The sequence below is a fragment of the Bombus affinis genome, chromosome 4 (assembly GCF_024516045.1).
Source record: "Bombus affinis isolate iyBomAffi1 chromosome 4, iyBomAffi1.2, whole genome shotgun sequence".
NCBI lineage: Eukaryota > Metazoa > Arthropoda > Insecta > Hymenoptera > Apidae > Bombus > Bombus affinis.
Window position 1 is genome coordinate 17,430,530 of NC_066347.1, and position 19,292 is coordinate 17,449,821.

The 19,292-nt window shown below is 38.4% G+C and overlaps 1 protein-coding gene and 1 long non-coding RNA gene across 5 annotated transcripts in view; one reads left to right on the forward strand and one right to left on the reverse strand.

The window, feature by feature from the left end:
* Positions 1 to 19,292, forward strand: part of LOC126915677 (MOB kinase activator-like 2) — a 64,510-nt gene that overhangs the window by 7,849 nt on the left and 37,369 nt on the right. Inside the window, exon 1 of one of the 4 annotated variants that reach the window (XM_050720560.1) lies at positions 4,647 to 5,087. The exons of 2 other annotated variants lie outside the window; for them this stretch is intronic. Coding sequence is in view for 1 of the 2 variants with exons in the window: in XM_050720561.1 (XP_050576518.1) it covers positions 4,993 to 5,087 (95 nt within the window). In the remaining variant the exon portion in view is untranslated. Of the gene's footprint in view, positions 1 to 4,646; positions 5,088 to 19,292 lie in introns of those variants that run through there. One more of the 4 variants, XM_050720561.1, reaches the window with a different exon arrangement.
* On the reverse strand, positions 14,080 to 16,154 carry LOC126915679 (uncharacterized). The gene is made up of 3 exons (XR_007710291.1): positions 15,199 to 16,154; positions 14,823 to 15,094; positions 14,080 to 14,199 (listed from the first exon to the last, which is right to left on the reverse strand). It is a non-coding gene; the product is annotated as an uncharacterized LOC126915679 (long non-coding RNA).

Genomic DNA, 19,292 nt, shown 5'->3' on the forward strand with positions numbered 1-19,292 from the left:
CTTGGTTTTTACAAAAGGAATTGTACGTGAAACGTTTGAGTGGAGCGTGTTTCGCGAAATGTATTAAAGCGTTAATGCACAAAGAGGAAGAAACAGAAAGCGGCGGGTATCGTCGGTTCATCTTAATCCTGCAACAGACAGCGCTCCCCTAGGACGAATTGAGAGCACGTAACCGGGGACCGAGTGCCTGTCACATTTACGTGACATTCATCGGTGCTCTCGTTATCCTGCCGTTCATTTTTCACGGTAATGTCGTCGGACGTTTGTTGGCAGCGACACTTGTGAATGGATAAATGTCGTGTGATTCACGGCCAGACACGAGCTCAAGTAATTGACACTGCTAAAAGTCCGGGATCTGCTCCTTTTAGCCCTAGCTATGTGTTTCCATGTTTCGATGTGTGTCGTAATGAAATTTTCTCGCAATTTTCACCGGTCCTTAATCCTTCGAGGCATCCTGGCACGTGTCGAATCTTTGCTTCGAAAACGATACGAAACAACAATATTTCGTTAATATACTATTTTGTAAATTTATTGGCGTTTTTTGTTTCTTTCACTCGTTGCAGATATTCTTAGGAAATGTGCGCATAAAATCTTTGTAATTCTATATCATAATTAGGAAAACATGATTCGTTAGACTAAACTCTTGCTTCGTGTCTCTGACGCTTTAAATTCTAATAGATTAATTGTCAGAAATTTTCATTCTGTCCTCTCGGTCTGGTTTAAACACCAACTTGGTTCAGTCAACAAAAATTCTATCACTTCCGCTGTGATGTGGTGAAAACGAGTAAATATCAGACGATGACGTTGCGTAATGTTTGCCGCAAACTCAATTAGATTCTTGCCTTTATACGGAATCGAAATAAAAAGATTCGATTTAAGCTGCCCGCAGCAGACGGATTACATAATCCTCGAGATCGATATTAACCGTCCGCTATATCTTACGTTTCTTTTAGTTTTGTAAATTTAGCAGATTGGGTGCATATTTTAGATACAAGCACACACAGATACGTGTAAAGGGAGAGAGAACGTCGAGTTTACAAGTCAGGGGAAATCTAGCAATTGATAAGGGCTACGATTTCGAGGTGTAAGATTTCTTATTAGCATTAGGTAAATAATTTAACAAAATATCAATCACTTGTATTCTACGGTTAAGACGAAGTTAATTATAATTTTTCAAACAGCAACATCCAAAAATATCCATTTCACACATTCAACAGTAATAGAACTATTTCTTCCTTGTCTTTCAAGTCGCGAAAGAAATTGTCAGGAATACACGTCAATACGCGAGCGTGACTTTATCATCGATATATCGATATTTATCCCGTTGCTGGGAACGGGATAACCGAATTGGCCTCGGACGGTGCGTTTTACCGGTTTCGCCCTATCGATACGCCTCTCTTTCACCTTTCACTCTCTGCCACCATGTTCATCGATGCCGCCGCGGCGCCGCAACGGTTTCACGTAATTCATTTGCTGAAATTTTCATCGATAACCGATATGTTCCGTGAACTATATCTACTCTTTTCTATTTTTTCTATCTTTCTATCTTTTTTTCTTCCGTCATTCGGCACGAACCACTTTTTACGAGTTCTTTTCGCCCGACCATTTTTCAGTGCATTTTTTAGTGCATTTTTCAGTGCATTTTTTCGGCACGGATTTTGTACGGATTTCGGTTAAATTGCAACCTTAATCTTTCTTTTCATTGAAACCTTTTACGTCCTTTCCGGAAATTTTTTAACGATGTTTTATATTTAACCTACTGCGCGCCGAAATTATATTTTTCAAGGATCTTTAAAATTTGTGTCTTTGCTCACTTTTCACGTATTGCTGTTAAATCTGCATAAACAACATCTGCGTAAATAACAGCAGTAAAAAATGAAATAATGTCTTGCGGTCCCGATATTATACACGATAAAAATGTGTATATACGAGCAACGCAACAAATGTTCGATGTAAACGTAAACCCGTGCCGCGTCGAAATTCATTTTTCGCATAAGTGGCAGACGAGCATAAAACACTTAGAGAAAAGTGGCCTCTTCTGGGCAAAAATCGCGCTTCTACATGGACAACGCATGGAATGCTTGAAGAGGATACGCGCATCGTCTACGTCAAAATCGCGTTACTAGGCGTGCTACACTTACAGGGTGGATATTTTTTACGGTGTTCTCGACGATTTTTCTGCGGACACTTTCGTCAACGATGCTTTACTCCAAGTTACCTTTCCTTTATGATTATTGTCATAGTAAAAGCAAAAAACAAAAGACAAGAAATAAAAATTATCTTTGCTCGTTCTATTAAAATATAAGATATATCCTTTGTTTATTACGCCAGCTGAATATTTCTGTTATGCATCGTAGGTTCAATTCACGATGAAATTAAAGATACTTCCGAGGTATATATGGTCGTATGTGTATGTATGTAAATGCTATATAAACAGTATGGAAGTGGTCTTTCAAATAACGTGTAACAAAAATTTCACCTATCCTCTGGCTGAATGCTCACAAATTACGAGCTTGAAAACACGTCAATCTGAGAAATATACTAGCTGCTGCTCAATGAAGCATTGATGCCGCGAAACTAGAGACGAAAAGATGTTTTTTTGTAGTTTATGTATTCTAGTTTTGAAGCTAATAAATATTTATATTTATTAAAATATAATTTTATACGGTAATTAAAATATATTTCATAAATATGTTTGCTCGACCGCTAAATTTCAAAACCGATATTTCTTTCTCGACAACAGTCTTTTGCATCTTTTCCAAACAGTTTTTCTCCTCATATAATTACCTTAATTTATATTCGTATCATGACAGGGTGTTACGAAATGTAATATCACGCATCGACTGGCCTTAACCTTTCGTATTTTGCAAGACATATGAACCAGTAAGAAGACACGTGAACCAGTTGCGCCCACTTCTTCCCGCTAAAGGTGCATCGACTATTGACAATGCACAAACATCCCTTTTTCGTAAGCGTAAGAACACGTTAGTTCATTAGGAAATTACTGAAAGAATACTTATTTTATTTGGAACCTTAGATCGTAAGAAATAATACTTTTGTTCCTAACATATAATTTTTAACTCTCTGTATATTCTAAATATTTTATTTTCACGTTTCATTGTACCAAAGATTAAAATTTAGTTTTAAGAAGGTCTAAAACCTGTTTTCACAAGAAGGCATTCTTCTTATTCAAATTTTATTTGTTTGAAAAAATGGATACGACGCACAACAAGAGAACGACAAGAGATCGAAAATACAGTCTGCGTCATTTATCACAAAGCAAAATCCCTTGGAGTTGGCCGTGTCCCGAGTATCCGTAGACATGTATCCCTCTCACCATCGCCTTCCTCCGTTCCTCGACCTCATCTTCGTGGAATCGGCCCGTTCGTTCCACCATCATCGTCCGTCCGCTGCATCACTCGCGACCCTGAAGAACAGGTACGCACGCTCCCGTGCCGCGCCGTACGGATGTTGAGGAGAAAGAACTTGTCCGGTTTCGTCGACTGCTAGCCTCTCCCGTAATTACATTACAACGAAAGGCGGAAACAGCCAAACGTACACGCGTGTATATAATACATCTATGCGAAATAACGATAAAAAAGTTGAAAAGTGCGACAAAGACGAATATATAGTGTACGAACAGGGGGGAAGCCCCTTTGTGCCAAGCTTTTCCCCACCCCACTTCTCTCTAAAACACTCTTACACACAGATATTTCACATCTATATATTCCTGCATCCTCTTACACAAAGATATTTCACGTCTATATATTCCTGCATCTTCTTTCTGTTTCATCGGTAATGCACGCCCATGCACTGTCTTCTTTCCGTCATTCTTTCCAAAGTGTTATATCTTGTACGTATATCTAACATGGAATACTCTTTAGTTTCGATCTTGCTACATTTCGGCGACGCACGCATCAAGTTGTTTGTTCACGTATTGTATGCGTCATCGGTGGCGTAAGACGAATACCAGATTAAACAGGCCATGGTGTTTTCTCAGTTCGTTGGCTACGTAGACTGGAATAATAATCGAAGCGCCAAAGATCCAGGTTAAATACCCTAATATAACTTGTCTGCTTTGTTCTAAAGCATCGATCAAGGACTATTTGTGCATACAATCGCTCACGATTGTTCCAGTAAACAAAATTCCGCAGTCACTCATGGATGAGAGCTTTAAGGGCTCTGCACATGGTACGATGATCAAATAAATTTGATATGCGTATAAAAATAGTCTTCATTGATTGAAGTTTGTGAATGAAACAACAAAGGATGAATCCGCGATCTAATAGGCCATGGAAATATGGAACGCAGGTAATTGTTCGTTATAAAGAATAACAAAACGGAACTAATTAATATTTATGAACGTATTGCACATGTTACGTTGCTATTGTATTACAGAATTACATAGAGGTACGATGGGTGAAAGTATAAGCGATACGACGGTGTCGATAACCTGATCAATTTGCCAAACGTTGGAACAGTGTGTGTAGACCTTTATACTTCTTCATTCTTTCCCTTTATTCGCTGCTTTTTTCGCATGCCCCACCACTTTATGGTCTTACCCTCTCTCCGGGACTTGTCTTCTCCCACTGCCAAGTCGACCGTGAGTCGCTTTCTCCGTTTATCGTAGCGTGGCGGCCGATAGCCGATAGCGGTAGCTGGTACCTGGCGAACGCCTGGAGAACGGCGACGTCAGTCTGTGCTTCGTTGCTCGTTGAATTCGTACGCGTCTCGATCACCGTATCGGCCGTCGCGTCTCCTGTTTACACTTCTCCCCTCTTCCCTGCTCCTCGCATTTCATCCACCTTACCTTCCACGTTCCGTTTCCCTTCTGGCCATTTAGTTTATTTTGATTTTGATTTTGACCGTTACCTTTCGTTGGTCTCGCTCGTTCAAACAGTTTCGGCGTTTCAGTCTTCTTACCTCGCCGCTGGTGAGAGTACAGCTGGTGTGTCGTGCCTTGTTCGTCAAGCGTTCAGTGTAATTGGCTCGATGTTTGGTTCGGGAAACAGGAAGGTGCTCAAATACTCGGCCATCGACACGTCCTTGTCCATGGACGTTGAGGACACCGTCACGTGCTTCTGCAGGTTAGTCTTTTCTTTGAGCGCATGCGTTCCTCTCGACCGGCTAGGGTCTACAAGATCCCTCCGAACACAACGATCTTTCACCTAACCGCGAACTGGGATTCCATCTGGCTCCGTCGAGAGAGCTATGAATGTTTCAAGGAAATCTCCAGCGTTTGTTTTCTCCTGCGAGTACGAGCGAGACATGAATTAATGATACAGCGATGGTCAGTTAACACGGCAATACTGTATTCTGCGCGAACTAACTTTCTCTGACGCCGATCGTGGCTGAAGATGTCGTTTGGAGAGCAGTCGAGTTCGTTGAGTCGAGTCGAACAGGATACAGAACTGGAAGATTCTATTGTTGTGCGATTTGGGTGGTCTGGCAGCATTATAGTCAGCCGCTTTGGGATAGCTTGCGGAATGTAAGTGTTATTCGAGGTTAAGTGGGGGGAGTTAGAGGGCTATTTTGTCGAAGTTTTTGGAGAATTGTGTGTTTGAGGGGTCAGAATCGTTCTGTGGCGAATACATGTGATATATGTTGCTTTGGAGTCGCGGCTCGAGCGTAATGGAGAGCAATTATTCGAATTGAAAGGAGCAGTTGGAGATTCAATAAGTACGACCAAGTGTTCGCAAATTTTGTAGAATTTTCTTATTGCCACGTACTCACCGTGTGCTTATTATTACCGTGTAAGATGTTTAAACAGTGAGATATTGGAGGAAGCAGATAAGTTTTAATATGTTTAGTTGACTGGCAGTCTTTAAGCGTTTTTTTTAAGATCGTGCTATTCAGCTTTATTTATAAAAAGAATTAGTAAATATAAATTTGTGAATAATACGTTATGTATATATAGTTTTATTAGCTATGTAACACTTGCGTTAGAAAATGTCTTATGTATAGACATCTCCGTATTAAGCAATGAATCTCTACTTAGTTAAAAGATAATATTTTCAAACTCACAACCCAGTTAGTCTTTGATATAAAGAATGATTGTTTTATTCGTTTTAGGATATATCTTACGCATCTGTGCGCATAAATCGTTTCTGCTAAAATCAATGTTTGTTGAATTACTCAAACAATTACAGTCGCGTGTTTTACCTTGAGTATCGGTCTAGTTAAACGCAAAATGCAAACAGTTAAGAAAATTTTGTGAAGAACGAAGTTCAATTTAACAGTTGGGTTGCACAGTGTTTGAGAAATTTGTAAATATTTTCGTAGCGACCTTCCTTTGATAAGAATGAGAGGAACCTCGTTATTTACGAAGTTGATGGTATTTTTTTATCGGGATTCAGCTATTTCTACGTTTCTAGGAATTTAGAGCAAGATGATATTCTCGGTCGATCGATCGATAAAACTTCGATAAAGCATAAAAAGGTTATTCTAGTTTCTCGAGGTTTTTTTTTATCATGCAACACGGCTAATCGTAAACAGAGTAATTGTAATGAACAGAGTATCTGAGAGCGTAAATAATTTGTTTATTAATTAAACGTAGAGGAAAAGATTGTTCGAGAAGATGTTGCTATCAATTCCAGAAAAAATATTATGACTTACCATTTTTCTTCCTTCTTATCTTTTTCCTTCAGGACAAATACGGTAAATTGCCTCTTATTTATATAACAAAACTGCCGATAATTTAATCCTGAAATTCTCTTTCATTCCGGGAGAAGGTTGACATTTAAATAGACGTTAAATTATGTTGACGAATAATGTTAACGAGTACCAGGAAACATTCTTTGTATCCTTTGTGTAGGTATCCTATAATTCCTTAACTAAGGTTGTCGGGAATCTTCTCAATTTCATAATTCTGAATATTTAATGTTATAAAAGTAAATAATATACAGATGTTTTCTTTCTTTTTCTTAGTTATTTTATAAACGTATTGAAGATCGAAGAATATAAAACGTGTCGTCAGAAAACCAAAGATTAAGATAAAGTATCACTATCGCAAAAAATTATTCTTGCTTGTATGACCTTCTTAATGAAAGTAAGAAATAATAAAAAGCAAATCTTCGCGATTACCGCTGTAATCCAGAAATACGTGTATTAGCAAAGATTAAACAGATAGCAATAAACGAATGTTTAAATTGTATGCATACAGCATCCAGATGATAATGAGCAAATAAAAATCGTCCATTTGTCAAGCATTTGCGTTTAGATGCCTCTACGTTTAATCAGCAAATATCGCGTATCGTTCATATTCGTTCGTTTAACTTCCAAATTCGAGATAAATGTAATCGCCCAGACAAAGAAATATTATATAGGTATCATATAAAATTACAGAAGATTTGTATCGATTTTTTGTTATAAAATATGTCATTAAATATTTTATTTGATTCGTATGATACTACGTCATAAATAGAAATCACGAACGCTTTATCAGTATGGCGTGTTTACAGCTATTAAGACGCATTACAACACTTCTAATGTAAATAACTTCGCGATTACTGCAGTTTTCGTCACGTAGACCTAAAGAGTCTGCTGTTTGCTAGAATTGTACAGTTTGCTAGAATTTAGTCGTAATTTGTAACTTTTTTGTCGAAGTTCACTCGTACATCCTCGATTAACCGATTTCTATGATGCAATAGAAGCGAGAACAGCCACTGTAGAGGAGATAAAACTTCTTGATCGCTGGAGATCCGTTGGCGTTCGCTGGCGTCTCGTGGATTGTTTGAACGGCGTAATAACGAGCAAGCGAGCGAGAGATCGCTTTTGACACGTCAGCCGGGGCTGAGACAATGTGCAAACAATCGCAGAAGGAATTAACAGTCTTATCGAAGCACGATAATGAGGTTACGAGAAAAGAGTATTGAAAGATGTCATGATCGAGTTTCTTGATAACTACGTTAGGATGATAATTTGCACGATGCTCTCTTCTCGAGGATTGTTGTTTCGGTTGCGAAGGTCCAGGTAACATTGAATAGCGTTGAGTTACGTGTGTTTTTTAAGCGAGTTGCACTGTTCGTGGGTTACAGTTTCGTTAACTGTTTGGCGGAAAGATGGTGGGAAGTGGATGACTCAGTCTAGACGATGTTGTAGGAGAATCTGCATATGAAAATTGTGAAACAGTTTTAGATGGCGAAGAATCGCTGATTTATTTGTAACGAAAAAATTCAAACGATTGACATTTCACGGGGTTATAACGTTTTCAAATTAAATTAGAAACTCGTTGAAGCGAATTGCGACGTAAATTATTCGTATCAGGCATGCAGTTGCATCGTATGAATCGAATTAAAAATAGTTCCGAACCGAGACGTATATTTAATTGAGACAAACCGGATATACTTTAACCAAATTCGCAGCTGTTCGGTTTAATTCAGTTCGGTTGGCGAGCATTATTTTTAGATTCGCCTGTGAAACATTTAATTCGAGAAACGGGCCGAAGTTTCCTGAAACACGACGATTAATCGTGTAGGAAACAGTGTTACAAAATGAAAGTTATTTAGGTACAAAAGGAGTATAGGAATATGAGCTATAATTTTCATCCTATTTTATCGTCGTATTTAATGGTTAATTATACGTAATAAGGCACAACGCTTTTGGTAGAAATTATGAAAAATATACGTCTTAAACAAAGAATGTATGTATTTGCTGTGACGTATAAATCCTAATCGTTTCAACTTAAAAATAGAATTTTGTTTCGTAAAACGTGCCGTATTTCATGAGTAGATTTCTTTGAAAACCTACAAGTATACATACATGCATACATATAATGAGATGAATTGCGATCGATTTGTATCGAAAAGGAATAACGAGAAGTAACGTATCCAAGAGATGTCTTTGGTGAAATTCGTTGGAAAATTCATCAGCTATCCGATCATTCAACCGTATCAAATATTGCTGCTTAATCGACCGATAATTATCCGTTCTTCCACATGAGGCTTTTTAAAAAATTCAGAGTTTCGAAAAGATTAATAATAAGCTTCTTTTTAAGAAGAATCTACGGATCAAAAAATATAACAAATTACATTAATATTAAACTATATCCAAAATAAGCAATGCAAGTGATGTTCGTGACATATATTTTTTCTAATTTAATTAGAAACTCAACAGTCGTTCGATTATTGTAGAGGTTTCGCGATAAACATTCACTTTCAATTCAAGTCAATTCGAAAACCCTGAGAACGAGAAAAAAGATGTGCAGAATTCAAATCGAAAACCTTGGTGAATATAGGATACCTATTCTTGCGCGTTATTTCCATAAAATTAACATGATTTGTAGACACAAAGAATACAGTATGTTAACGGAAACTTATCGAGGAAAAATAATGTTAAATGTATTCATAAACGTAATATATCCTTGAAAAATGCAAGAACTGTGTAGTTCATCAAAATGCACTAGTCATTGTAGTTTAATCGAATAATACTTATTTGCTGTTTCTCACGTTGGAAAAGCAGTGCAAAGAGTGAAATAAATCTTAAAACTAATTGTATATTAAAATTGCTCTGAAAAATTTATTTAATTAAAATCATCAAACTCGATATCCATAGTTAACGATCGTTGCTCAATCCGATACTTGAAACGAATCGAATTGAATCGAAAATTGACGGACGCGTGGAAATTGTAATTCGATCGCGATGAAACGACAATCATCGCGACCGCAACAGGACTCTCGGTTTATCCTTCCTATTCAATCGGTTTATTTTTTCACTCTTGATGACTTCAGTTGCTCAAGGTCGTTCTTCGATCGCTCGCGTTTCCCGGAAGAGCATGTGTTTCGCGCGCGCCTCGACGTGTACTAGTGATTTACAGACGCACATATTGCACGAAATATGATGCAATCCGCGACTCGCTGATTTTCCTCTATTTTAATTTTTCCTTATAATTCTGACGCGATATTTGCTTCGCAATGTATCTCGTTTAAGAGAATATTATGCATAGGTTATACACAGAAATGTTCAGAAATCGATCGACTTTCATATTATGTTTAACGTCTCGTTGACTAGATAGTCAGAATTTCAAAATTGGTCATTTTTTAAACGTTCAAATATGCAGATAGGAATACCTGTAGTGAACTAGAAATTTCTCAATTAATAAACATACAACGCCGTTAAATTTGTAATACATGATACATAAAAACAACAATGACGAATAACGTATCAAGATATATTACATGACGTGTTACACGGAGAACATTGCCAAATTGGTTGGCACATGATTCTCCAGCATTCTATACCGAATCCAGTTGGCACTTTGAATTTAACGGATTAACCTGTTTGCCCTGAAAAACAGGTCCTGGACAGCACATACTACTGGCCAACCCTTTTCATGAAAAAACTTGGACACGTTATTGATACATCAATAACGTACGGTTACAACGGAGAAAAAGCACATATTCAAACGTTCAAATCATTCGAATAATATTTTGAACCGTTTCACGAAATAGACCGGCGATCGAACCATATCGCAGTAGTCACTGAAATCTATCTCTGCGAATTGCGCAAATGCCAGCACTGATATTGATCACAGGAATTAGAAACTATGCGTAGTAAAAGTTGAGATACCAGCGAAATTAAAAGTTAAGATATCAGCTATTAAGAAAATTGAAAGAACCGACCGGATAACATATCGTTTTAACCATAATTGATAATTAACGTGTAATAATAATTGCGATGGAGCTGTAACTTTGAAGAGTTGGAGAAAGTTGAAAAAAGGAAGGGAAGAGTGTTCTATTCGGGTTCTGTTAAAGGACTCGCATCGATAAAACTACCTTGCTATTAAACACCTTGATAAGGGAAGCCATATCGGAAGTTGTACGTATTTATCGGAATTGATTTGTGGATGTACTATTTGCGAGAAAGTGTCGTCGTGTCGACAGACCTCTGGTGGCAGAATAGGGAATGTACTTGCACGATGATAGTAGAAAGAATTTTCAGAGATAGAATGTTCCCATTTTTATTGACCTTTTTTCTTTGCAGATTAGAAAAGTAACGTGTTCGAAATTTGAGAAAGCAGAATTAGGTATATAGCAATATTTGAATTTCAAGCGTAAGTGGAATTTACAGAAAATCGATGGTCACATTCATGTTCGTATAAATCGAAAATTGCAAGAAAATGAGGGTTGCGATATGTAAATTCGAAACATAAACGGAATTCGCAAAGAAACGATTTTCGCATCTACGTAAATTAGTAAAGTTAGATGGGGACGGTAATCATGTGTACATCAGCTGAGAAACAAATTTGAAGTCACGAATGTATAAATTTTGACCGTGAACGTTTACAAACGAATCAGTCTTTCGATTTTTGTAAATCAATATTTATAGCACGAAAACCACGTTGGAGGTCAGGTCGCAGACTAAGATGAAAATCTTCCATTACTGGTAGATCTTTTGGTCGTATGGTTGTTTTCCAGGGGAAATGTATAGACCAGAGCTGGGTAATTTGCTATGGTTATTATCTTTTACCTTCTTTCTTCGTCTTGTTTTCTGCAACACAAATTACAGTGAATTTTTCTCGTTACATTTACCGTTAATTTGATAAACAAAGATATAGAGGTTCGAACTTTTAGTGCAAAATTTGGAAATTAGCAAGCCTTACCAATTGTGGATGTTTCAGTTTACAAATTTTGGATCACCGAGATTTCAGTCATACGTGCTTTTAAATCTTTTAATCTTGACAATTTTGTATTTCATATCTTTGAGCGTCCAACTAATTCCGTTATCCACAGTGTGAAATAATATAGGATTGGATGAAAACTATGTCGGAGATCAAACCAAAGACAAAGGTAAAGCTGAGCCATTACCATCGAAACGCTGGCAAGCGGTTCTCAGAACGCAGAGTGGCATTATTGTCCAGTCGCTTATAGGGCCTCTCCAAGAAAAGAGTATTCGCTCACGCCTCGTTTATGTCCCCTGCTATTCGCAAGGATATGCTTCTTACAAAGCTAGAAACGCTCGAACCCGTTTGTGTCGTCGGACCGAGGCATAAAATTCTTGGTTGCTCGTATCGTACCGAAGACGCGCCTTAAAACGGATCCATGCGGCCCAGACGGATTGAAAACATTAAAATGTAACAGTCGTAAGATTCTTTGTCTCCGTGTGTTAGTGACACGAAGGATTTTAGAAATTGATTGCATACCGCTGTTCAGTGGAACGTTAATTTTTACAGAACGATGCATCATGTATCCATACATAATGCTTATGTAGATATTGTGTTTACTTTTCACACTTTGTGTCTTCTCCTTCGAGATTTTTCTATACGGACGAGGTATTTTGCTAATCGATTTTCATCTCGAATCTTACCACCAACAACGATGAACAACAGTTTATCATTATATTGAAATAATTTTATTTCTACTACTCTGCTATTTTACTTCTAACGCTTAGCGCTATTCAACATTGGCCAATTCTTTTCGGTGATTTCTCAAACGGTTAAAAAATTGTATATACGCCAGATTATCTCTACTTGCGAGCGTTTGACATAATAATTTCGCGGATATGTGACGTGTCCACTCGAAGCACACGACCGTGGTATGTGCGAACGATCGAGGGAGCGAATATACGTACGTACGTATATACCGGTGTTTCGAAACTTCCGTCATGAACGACCATGCATTGCTGCGGTTCCCTTCCGCGTTGTTTTATGCTTCATGTGGCGATTTATTCGCTCTCTTTCCTTTATTTTACGAAATACAACCTTAGCAAGGATCATTCGACGACAGGTACGGAGAACTTTTCAAGGATGGAATTTTGTGAATGTTAAAATTGCCGAGGAGAAGGAACGAGGGAAACGGGTTGAAGCTTTGGCGGAATTTATAGATTGCGACAGAGTAATAGGATGTGTCGAAGTGAATATCGTTTGAAGATTAAGATTCTTCTGGTAGAATTTTTCTATTTTGTATCGGAATTATCGAAATTAAAATATTTCTCCTCCAAACTGAAGATGTTTCTGCAGAAAAGCATTGATCCATACGTTAAAAGACATATCTATCTAATCTATCAAAAGGAAAAAGAAAACAAAGAAAAAAGAACGCAGTCAGCGACTATTAAGTCACTGATTTAAATAAAAATGACTTAACCAAGCTCGAGATTTACCAAAACTAACAAACTACGGTACAGAAGTTCAATTTCATCTTTCAAGATCCTCTGCATCCGTCACTTGGTAAATCTCATCGTCTTCGTTTCATCAATTTAATTCTGCCGCGAACTCGGACGAACAGTCTGGACGTGGAATAATAAAACGTGTATCGAACGTCGCATCGACGCCACTCGTTGTCATCCAGTTTCTTCCGGAACTTGGTATGCGACATAGGCATTAAGGTTAAGTCAATGTTTGATCACCGTGAAACCGTGCTTGTTGAAACGTCGCTAGTCCGTGTCCGTAACAGGGGGATCGAAGCCAAAATTAATATGCGACACCGCGGTTTCAAATCCAAATTTCAATGCAGAATGCGCGGCGAAATTGAATTCTACCCCTAGGGGAATAATTGGTGGACCAATATTGACCCGTATGTTCCGCGGATAAAAGTTTCTCAGCCACTTCTGACCACAGGGAAATCCTGTACTGTAATTGCAGAAGATAACTTGGCGATAACCTTGCAAACGTTTTGCTTTATAGAAGACATATCGTATGCTATTTATCGTATGCGTTGTCTTTTGAATTCGCTAGTGAAATACCTTATACGTCAATTTCTTTTTGTATAATTATGATAATTCGAATTGTACGGTTTACTGTAATGGGGAAATTATTCCAATATTTAAATCGCGGATATTTACTGGAAGAGAAAGAAAGGTAGGTTTAGATTTCATATTCAAAAATCTAAACACTTGTCACTACAAATGTTAATTGACTACGAATTTATAGCACATTTAAAAAAGTCATTTGGTTTTCATTGATTTTATCATTTTACTCACATTACTGGAAAGTGGAGTTCTTGCTACCTTCTTATTCCAGCGTCCTTTCAGTTAATAGAGCCCGATGGTTCCGTTTGATTGGTCTAACGAGGCAGAATATCGCGTCCATCTTAACGTAGAACCTCGAAGGGTTAAAGCTTAAATAGATGAGACTCACCGTTTTATAGATATCTTGATCAACCGTGAACACACATATCGCATCATACGACTAATTGCATCTGTTAGATGGGCGACGGTGTCTCGACATAGAGAAATCACGGTTTCCCCACGGTGACCTTGATCGTCCTTAACACGCAAAGGTCGCATATATCGCTGTTTGCGTGGCCTAGTTTCGTTCGATCTTCCGCGTGTTTCTAACGGGCACGATCGTTTTCTCGGGTTATTTCCCCGATTACCAACAAATCGATCACTTTCGAATCGATCGCCATTAAAACGCAGGAATTTCAGTGTCGCGTTCGTTCTTTGACCGACTATCGACCCTGACATCGCATCTTCTACTCGCTCGAAACCAAGAAATATGAGATCGCGTTCGAACGAAAAGACGTGTCTGCGTCTATCTTGTAGAAATGAACTGTAGAGACACTTTCCGACTTTGAATTTTGTGTTGGAAGGAAATAGACAATAGATAAATGGATAGAGGTTGATAGAATGAACGAAGTGTTCCACAAATATATTTATTATTTTACATAATAGTAGGAAATTATTTCCGCGTTAATTTTTATTACGTATTTTCAAGAATTGATATTTAAAAATGAAGAAGAGAAAATTTAATCATCTTTGGAATATTCCCTCTCATCTTCGTCGGAAGAGTCGAATGAAACGGGAAACCTTCGCGTATTTCGCTTAATTAAGAGCTATGTCTATCTGAGAAATTTAATTTTAGCCAGAAGCGAGTAACTTACACTCACCTTTACGGTTTCTACGATCCTGGAAACGCCAGGTCCGCCCTCGCGCGAATCCTTACATTTTTTCACACAAACCAGACAGCCATCCCGGAAAACACTTCGGTATCCTTTCGGAATCTTAACGCCGCTTGAAAAGCGTCTTCCAAGACTTTATTGTTTACAGTCTTGTCCCTTGTCCTTGCAGCAATTCTGTTTCGTTCCAACCTCGGAACACGTCACAATTGACCGACAATAGCAGGAAGAGTATGCGAATTCGGTATTCTTGACGATCCATTCTTTGCGATAAATAAAGTTCGAATTTCGTTTAAAAATACGTACAATACGAAGGAACAAAGCTTCGAATTTTCTTTTTCCGCTCCATTACGTACCACGAACTTACCAAATAGGTAGATAGCAATGAAAGATTATATTTCACTGCGATAAATCCGTCTGTTCCCATTCGGCAATGATTCTTTCACGACGAATTTTCCGCTAAATTCTCATCTCGGAAATCCTTGAATTGCGTTATAGCCAGAAAGAACCCTTCGCCATTCTGCGTTTTTCCCTTGAAACGAAACAGATCCGGAATATCAAAGAACGATCTTTCCATTCTCCGTCCATTAAGCAGTTACTTTGATGTTTCCATCGAATCGATACAGGACGATATTCGACGGTATACACGTTCAAATCGCGTCCCTGTTACGATAGACAAACCCACTTTCGTTCGAGAGATCCTTCTTTTCCCTCTTTATCTATCGAGTAAGGACTCTACGATAGTTCGCTTCTTCCTCTTGGTACAAATAGAGACGTAACATTCGCAAGAGAAACCTTTCGAGACGTCTCGCATGTGTTCCTCAGGACGAAAAATGGCGTAACGTGAGCCGATTAATGGACTTCCGGTCTTCCTGGGGAAAAGAAGCCTTTCACGAGCACTGTCAGGACACGAAACGGTGTACATACCTACATATAGCGCCATTTAGGTCATCTTACGATCAACTTTGCATTTTATCGTGAAGAAGAAAAGCTAACTAAAATTAACGATACGTCGATATATCTGCGGAATTCTGATCCTTAAGGAAGTGTCTTGTATTGTTACAATAGTTTCGAATGAGTCGAAGAAAAAAGCGTGTAACGATAGATTGAAGCTAAAGAACGCGATGATTGAATGTAATGTAACGTGACAGTTGTTTCTGATTCTGATTGACGATGGATTTTTACTGGTCCTTACTATCGACGAGCATTTGAATGTGCCGACGAGAATTAAGTCGACGATTATTTATTTCGATAGACAGTTGCTCTACGAGTCCGTAGTTGTGAAGGATCCAGTGATGAAAGACAGATCGATTTAAATGGTGCTTGAAGTTATTTAAATTAGAATGGAACAGTGTATTGATTAACAGCGATTTAGATTGATACTTGTCACACACAAGCAACGATAAATGTAGAATTTTATAAGTCCATCTTTCGATATCTTCGAAGCGGAGACTTCTAATTTTAAAGAAATATACGATCACGTAATTATCGACAGATAATTATTCGTTATGGATAATTATATCATAAATGACGGAACGTATTTAGTTCATTTAATTTCTACTTAATTATTTACACGAGCTTGTACGTGACATTGACATATTGCATTGAACTTTGCACATATCGCTTAAAATGAATTCATGTCCCTGCATGCAAATGAACATTGAACATCAGAAAGAGCATCCTTAATGTTGCTAGCACCTCTATCGACGTTTATCATCAGTTTGCTAGTCCCTGTCAAGCTTCGCTATTTAAATACACCGGCGATATTATGCTGCTCCATTGAAGGACGTCTAGGATAGGAAAAATACAAATACATATATGCATTACGTTGTAGCACACGGGCATTCTCACACGGATTCTGACACTGTTTTATTCCCTCATAAATAAATAAATAATTTCATGTATATAAATCAAAAAAACCACCGTCTACAACACATATTTTGTGAAATCGTATTATGTAACTGCTGTTCAGACGAGACAGCTGTGGCAAAGGGGTTAAAGGAGTGAGCACATTACATATGTACCCCTCATCTTGCGCAGAAATCGTAGAGATGACCTATTTTACCAGCGTGCTTACTTTTCCACCATCATTGTTTATTTTTCCACTTCAGTTTCTGACTTTTCCGCTCTAATTCTTGATTCGTATACCAAATATCCCTCTTCCTCGGTTTCCATTCTTACGTTTCATTATTCTCTGCTTGATCCTTGCAATTTCCCAAGAACTCAATCGTTCGTTCTCTCTGCAACCCCATCGACGCATCCTGCTCCATATAAACAACTTACCCTACGGAATTCCAGCCTCACATCCAGCTCCACCATCCGCATTACACGTATACATATATGTACTTCTCACCATGTTTACGGAACCGCGTCATCGGACAAAACTACGCCTCATACATAGGAACACTCACGGTCATAAGTCAGTGTAATAAATTTGTACGTCTATAAATCATACGAATGTCTGTCGTAATTTGGAATAAAATATTTATCAAGATAGATGTTTTTCACGCACCAAGAGAATGAAAATTGCGCGATTCGAAAGGGGAATTTACAGTACGGAGTGGAATTTAACTTTATCGTGTCGTTTCTATTTTTTTGAAAATTTTATCCTCTATCCTTAATTCTGTAAATGAGAAGAGAAGTGAAATTTTATGTACAATCAAAGCCGTAGATAATACTAACGCAAATTTGCTACTCGTCCTAAATCAATTTTCGCTAAAATTACTACTTCCAAAGTTATCGAAGCGATTACAGTTATATAGAACATCCTGTGCAAGGTATATATCGGCTTGGTTTCATAGCTTCCACATAAATTGACCGTATAATATAGCGACTTATGGCCGGGAGTGTACATAGAAAAGGGGAGTTTCTAGTTCACACCGGAAAATGGCGTAGGGACAGTTAATGGCCGCTGGGCCACGAAGCGAAGGAAGAGCGAGTAAACAAACGTAGGAAAAGTTGATGGCGAGAAACAGCGACTGGTCGACGTGCACGGCCGCCTCTCGGGCGCCGTTTCCGTCCATCGATCGCATCCTTCGCGTAATCCTGTCGAGCGTGAGCGGAGGCGAACACCGCCGCCGGAGGCTGCTGCAACCAATCCGCGCGCGACATTCCTCCTCGTCTTCGTGGCGCTCGCGCGCACCAGGAAGCGCCCGATTGTCCGGATAATTACGTAGTTAAAAGCTCCGCTTGTTTTCGCCTTCGACTTCCGTGTACGGTCATCGTACTTGTTCCTTTTTATTTGGAGGTGGTGCTGATTATAGGGAGGAGAAGAGTTACTTGTGCGTCAGGGTGATTTATATTCGAGCTAGAGGTTCTTAACTGTTCATGGAGCCATGATTACGTACTAAATGAAAGATAATTTGTTCCCTGGTGCAAATATATTTTAATCACGGTCAATTTACACATCGTGATGGATCTACCTACGTAGAACTATCTACCTCTTCTTCCGTTTATTCTACGAGCATATTTTTTATGATATCGTGGAATTATTAAAATTTTTATTACTTGTGTACTATGTCAAATGTGTGTGCGTGCGTCGAAAAATCATTTGTCAGATAATATATAGGTTAGCAACAAAGTGATTGCGGATTTTGTCAATACCACCTAATGACAAAATCTGCAATCACTTAGTTGCCAACCCAATAGGGTGAAAGTGCCAAAATGATGGCACTCCCTCCGCCACTCGCCTTTAACCAATCGAGTCTGAAATTAATTAAAACCACACCTAAATGGTTCACGACTCGTTTCCCTTGACAATTCCAATGTCATAGTTCATTCGAATTAAAGAGTCCCCGGTGACCTTCCGATAACTCGTTCAACTTTTCTGCGACTCCGTTACGAGAAACTTGAATTACTTCGATTAATTTAAAACTACTACAACTGAAAAATAAGAAATAAACGACAGGTAAAATTAATCGACTCAGGTGCTTTTTATCTTTTTCTTTGGCAATTTAAAGTTTCGATATAGCTACCTCGTACGACTGAAATTTCGTCGATGGCCTAAACAGGTTTTCAGAAATCTTGTTATCGGCTCAGCTCGCGCGACGTCGTTAATCGAACGCCTTCTTCGTTGCTTAAATTCGAGTAAGCGAGCAAGCGATTACATGTAAACGAAGCACCTAGCTCTGGTAATTGAAGTAGGTCGCGAAGTTTTGAAAATTGGAAAACGATGCTTAGCCATATGGTGTCCCTCGTGCCCGGGTGGTCGTTTATTTAACGATAAACGGAAGATAGCGATATTGATCTTTCTGAAAAGTGTTAACCGATAAGAAACATTCTGCATTCTGTAACTTGAGTTAGGTATAATGAAATGTCACATAGAAATATGGTATTTTATTAATCCTCGGTTGATATCCCCGTTTAGATGACTACAACAGTTTGAATTTGATTTGCGTTAGGTTAGCGCATTCGGAACTGTTAGAATTACGTGTTATCGTTATCACAAGCTGTAATTAGTAC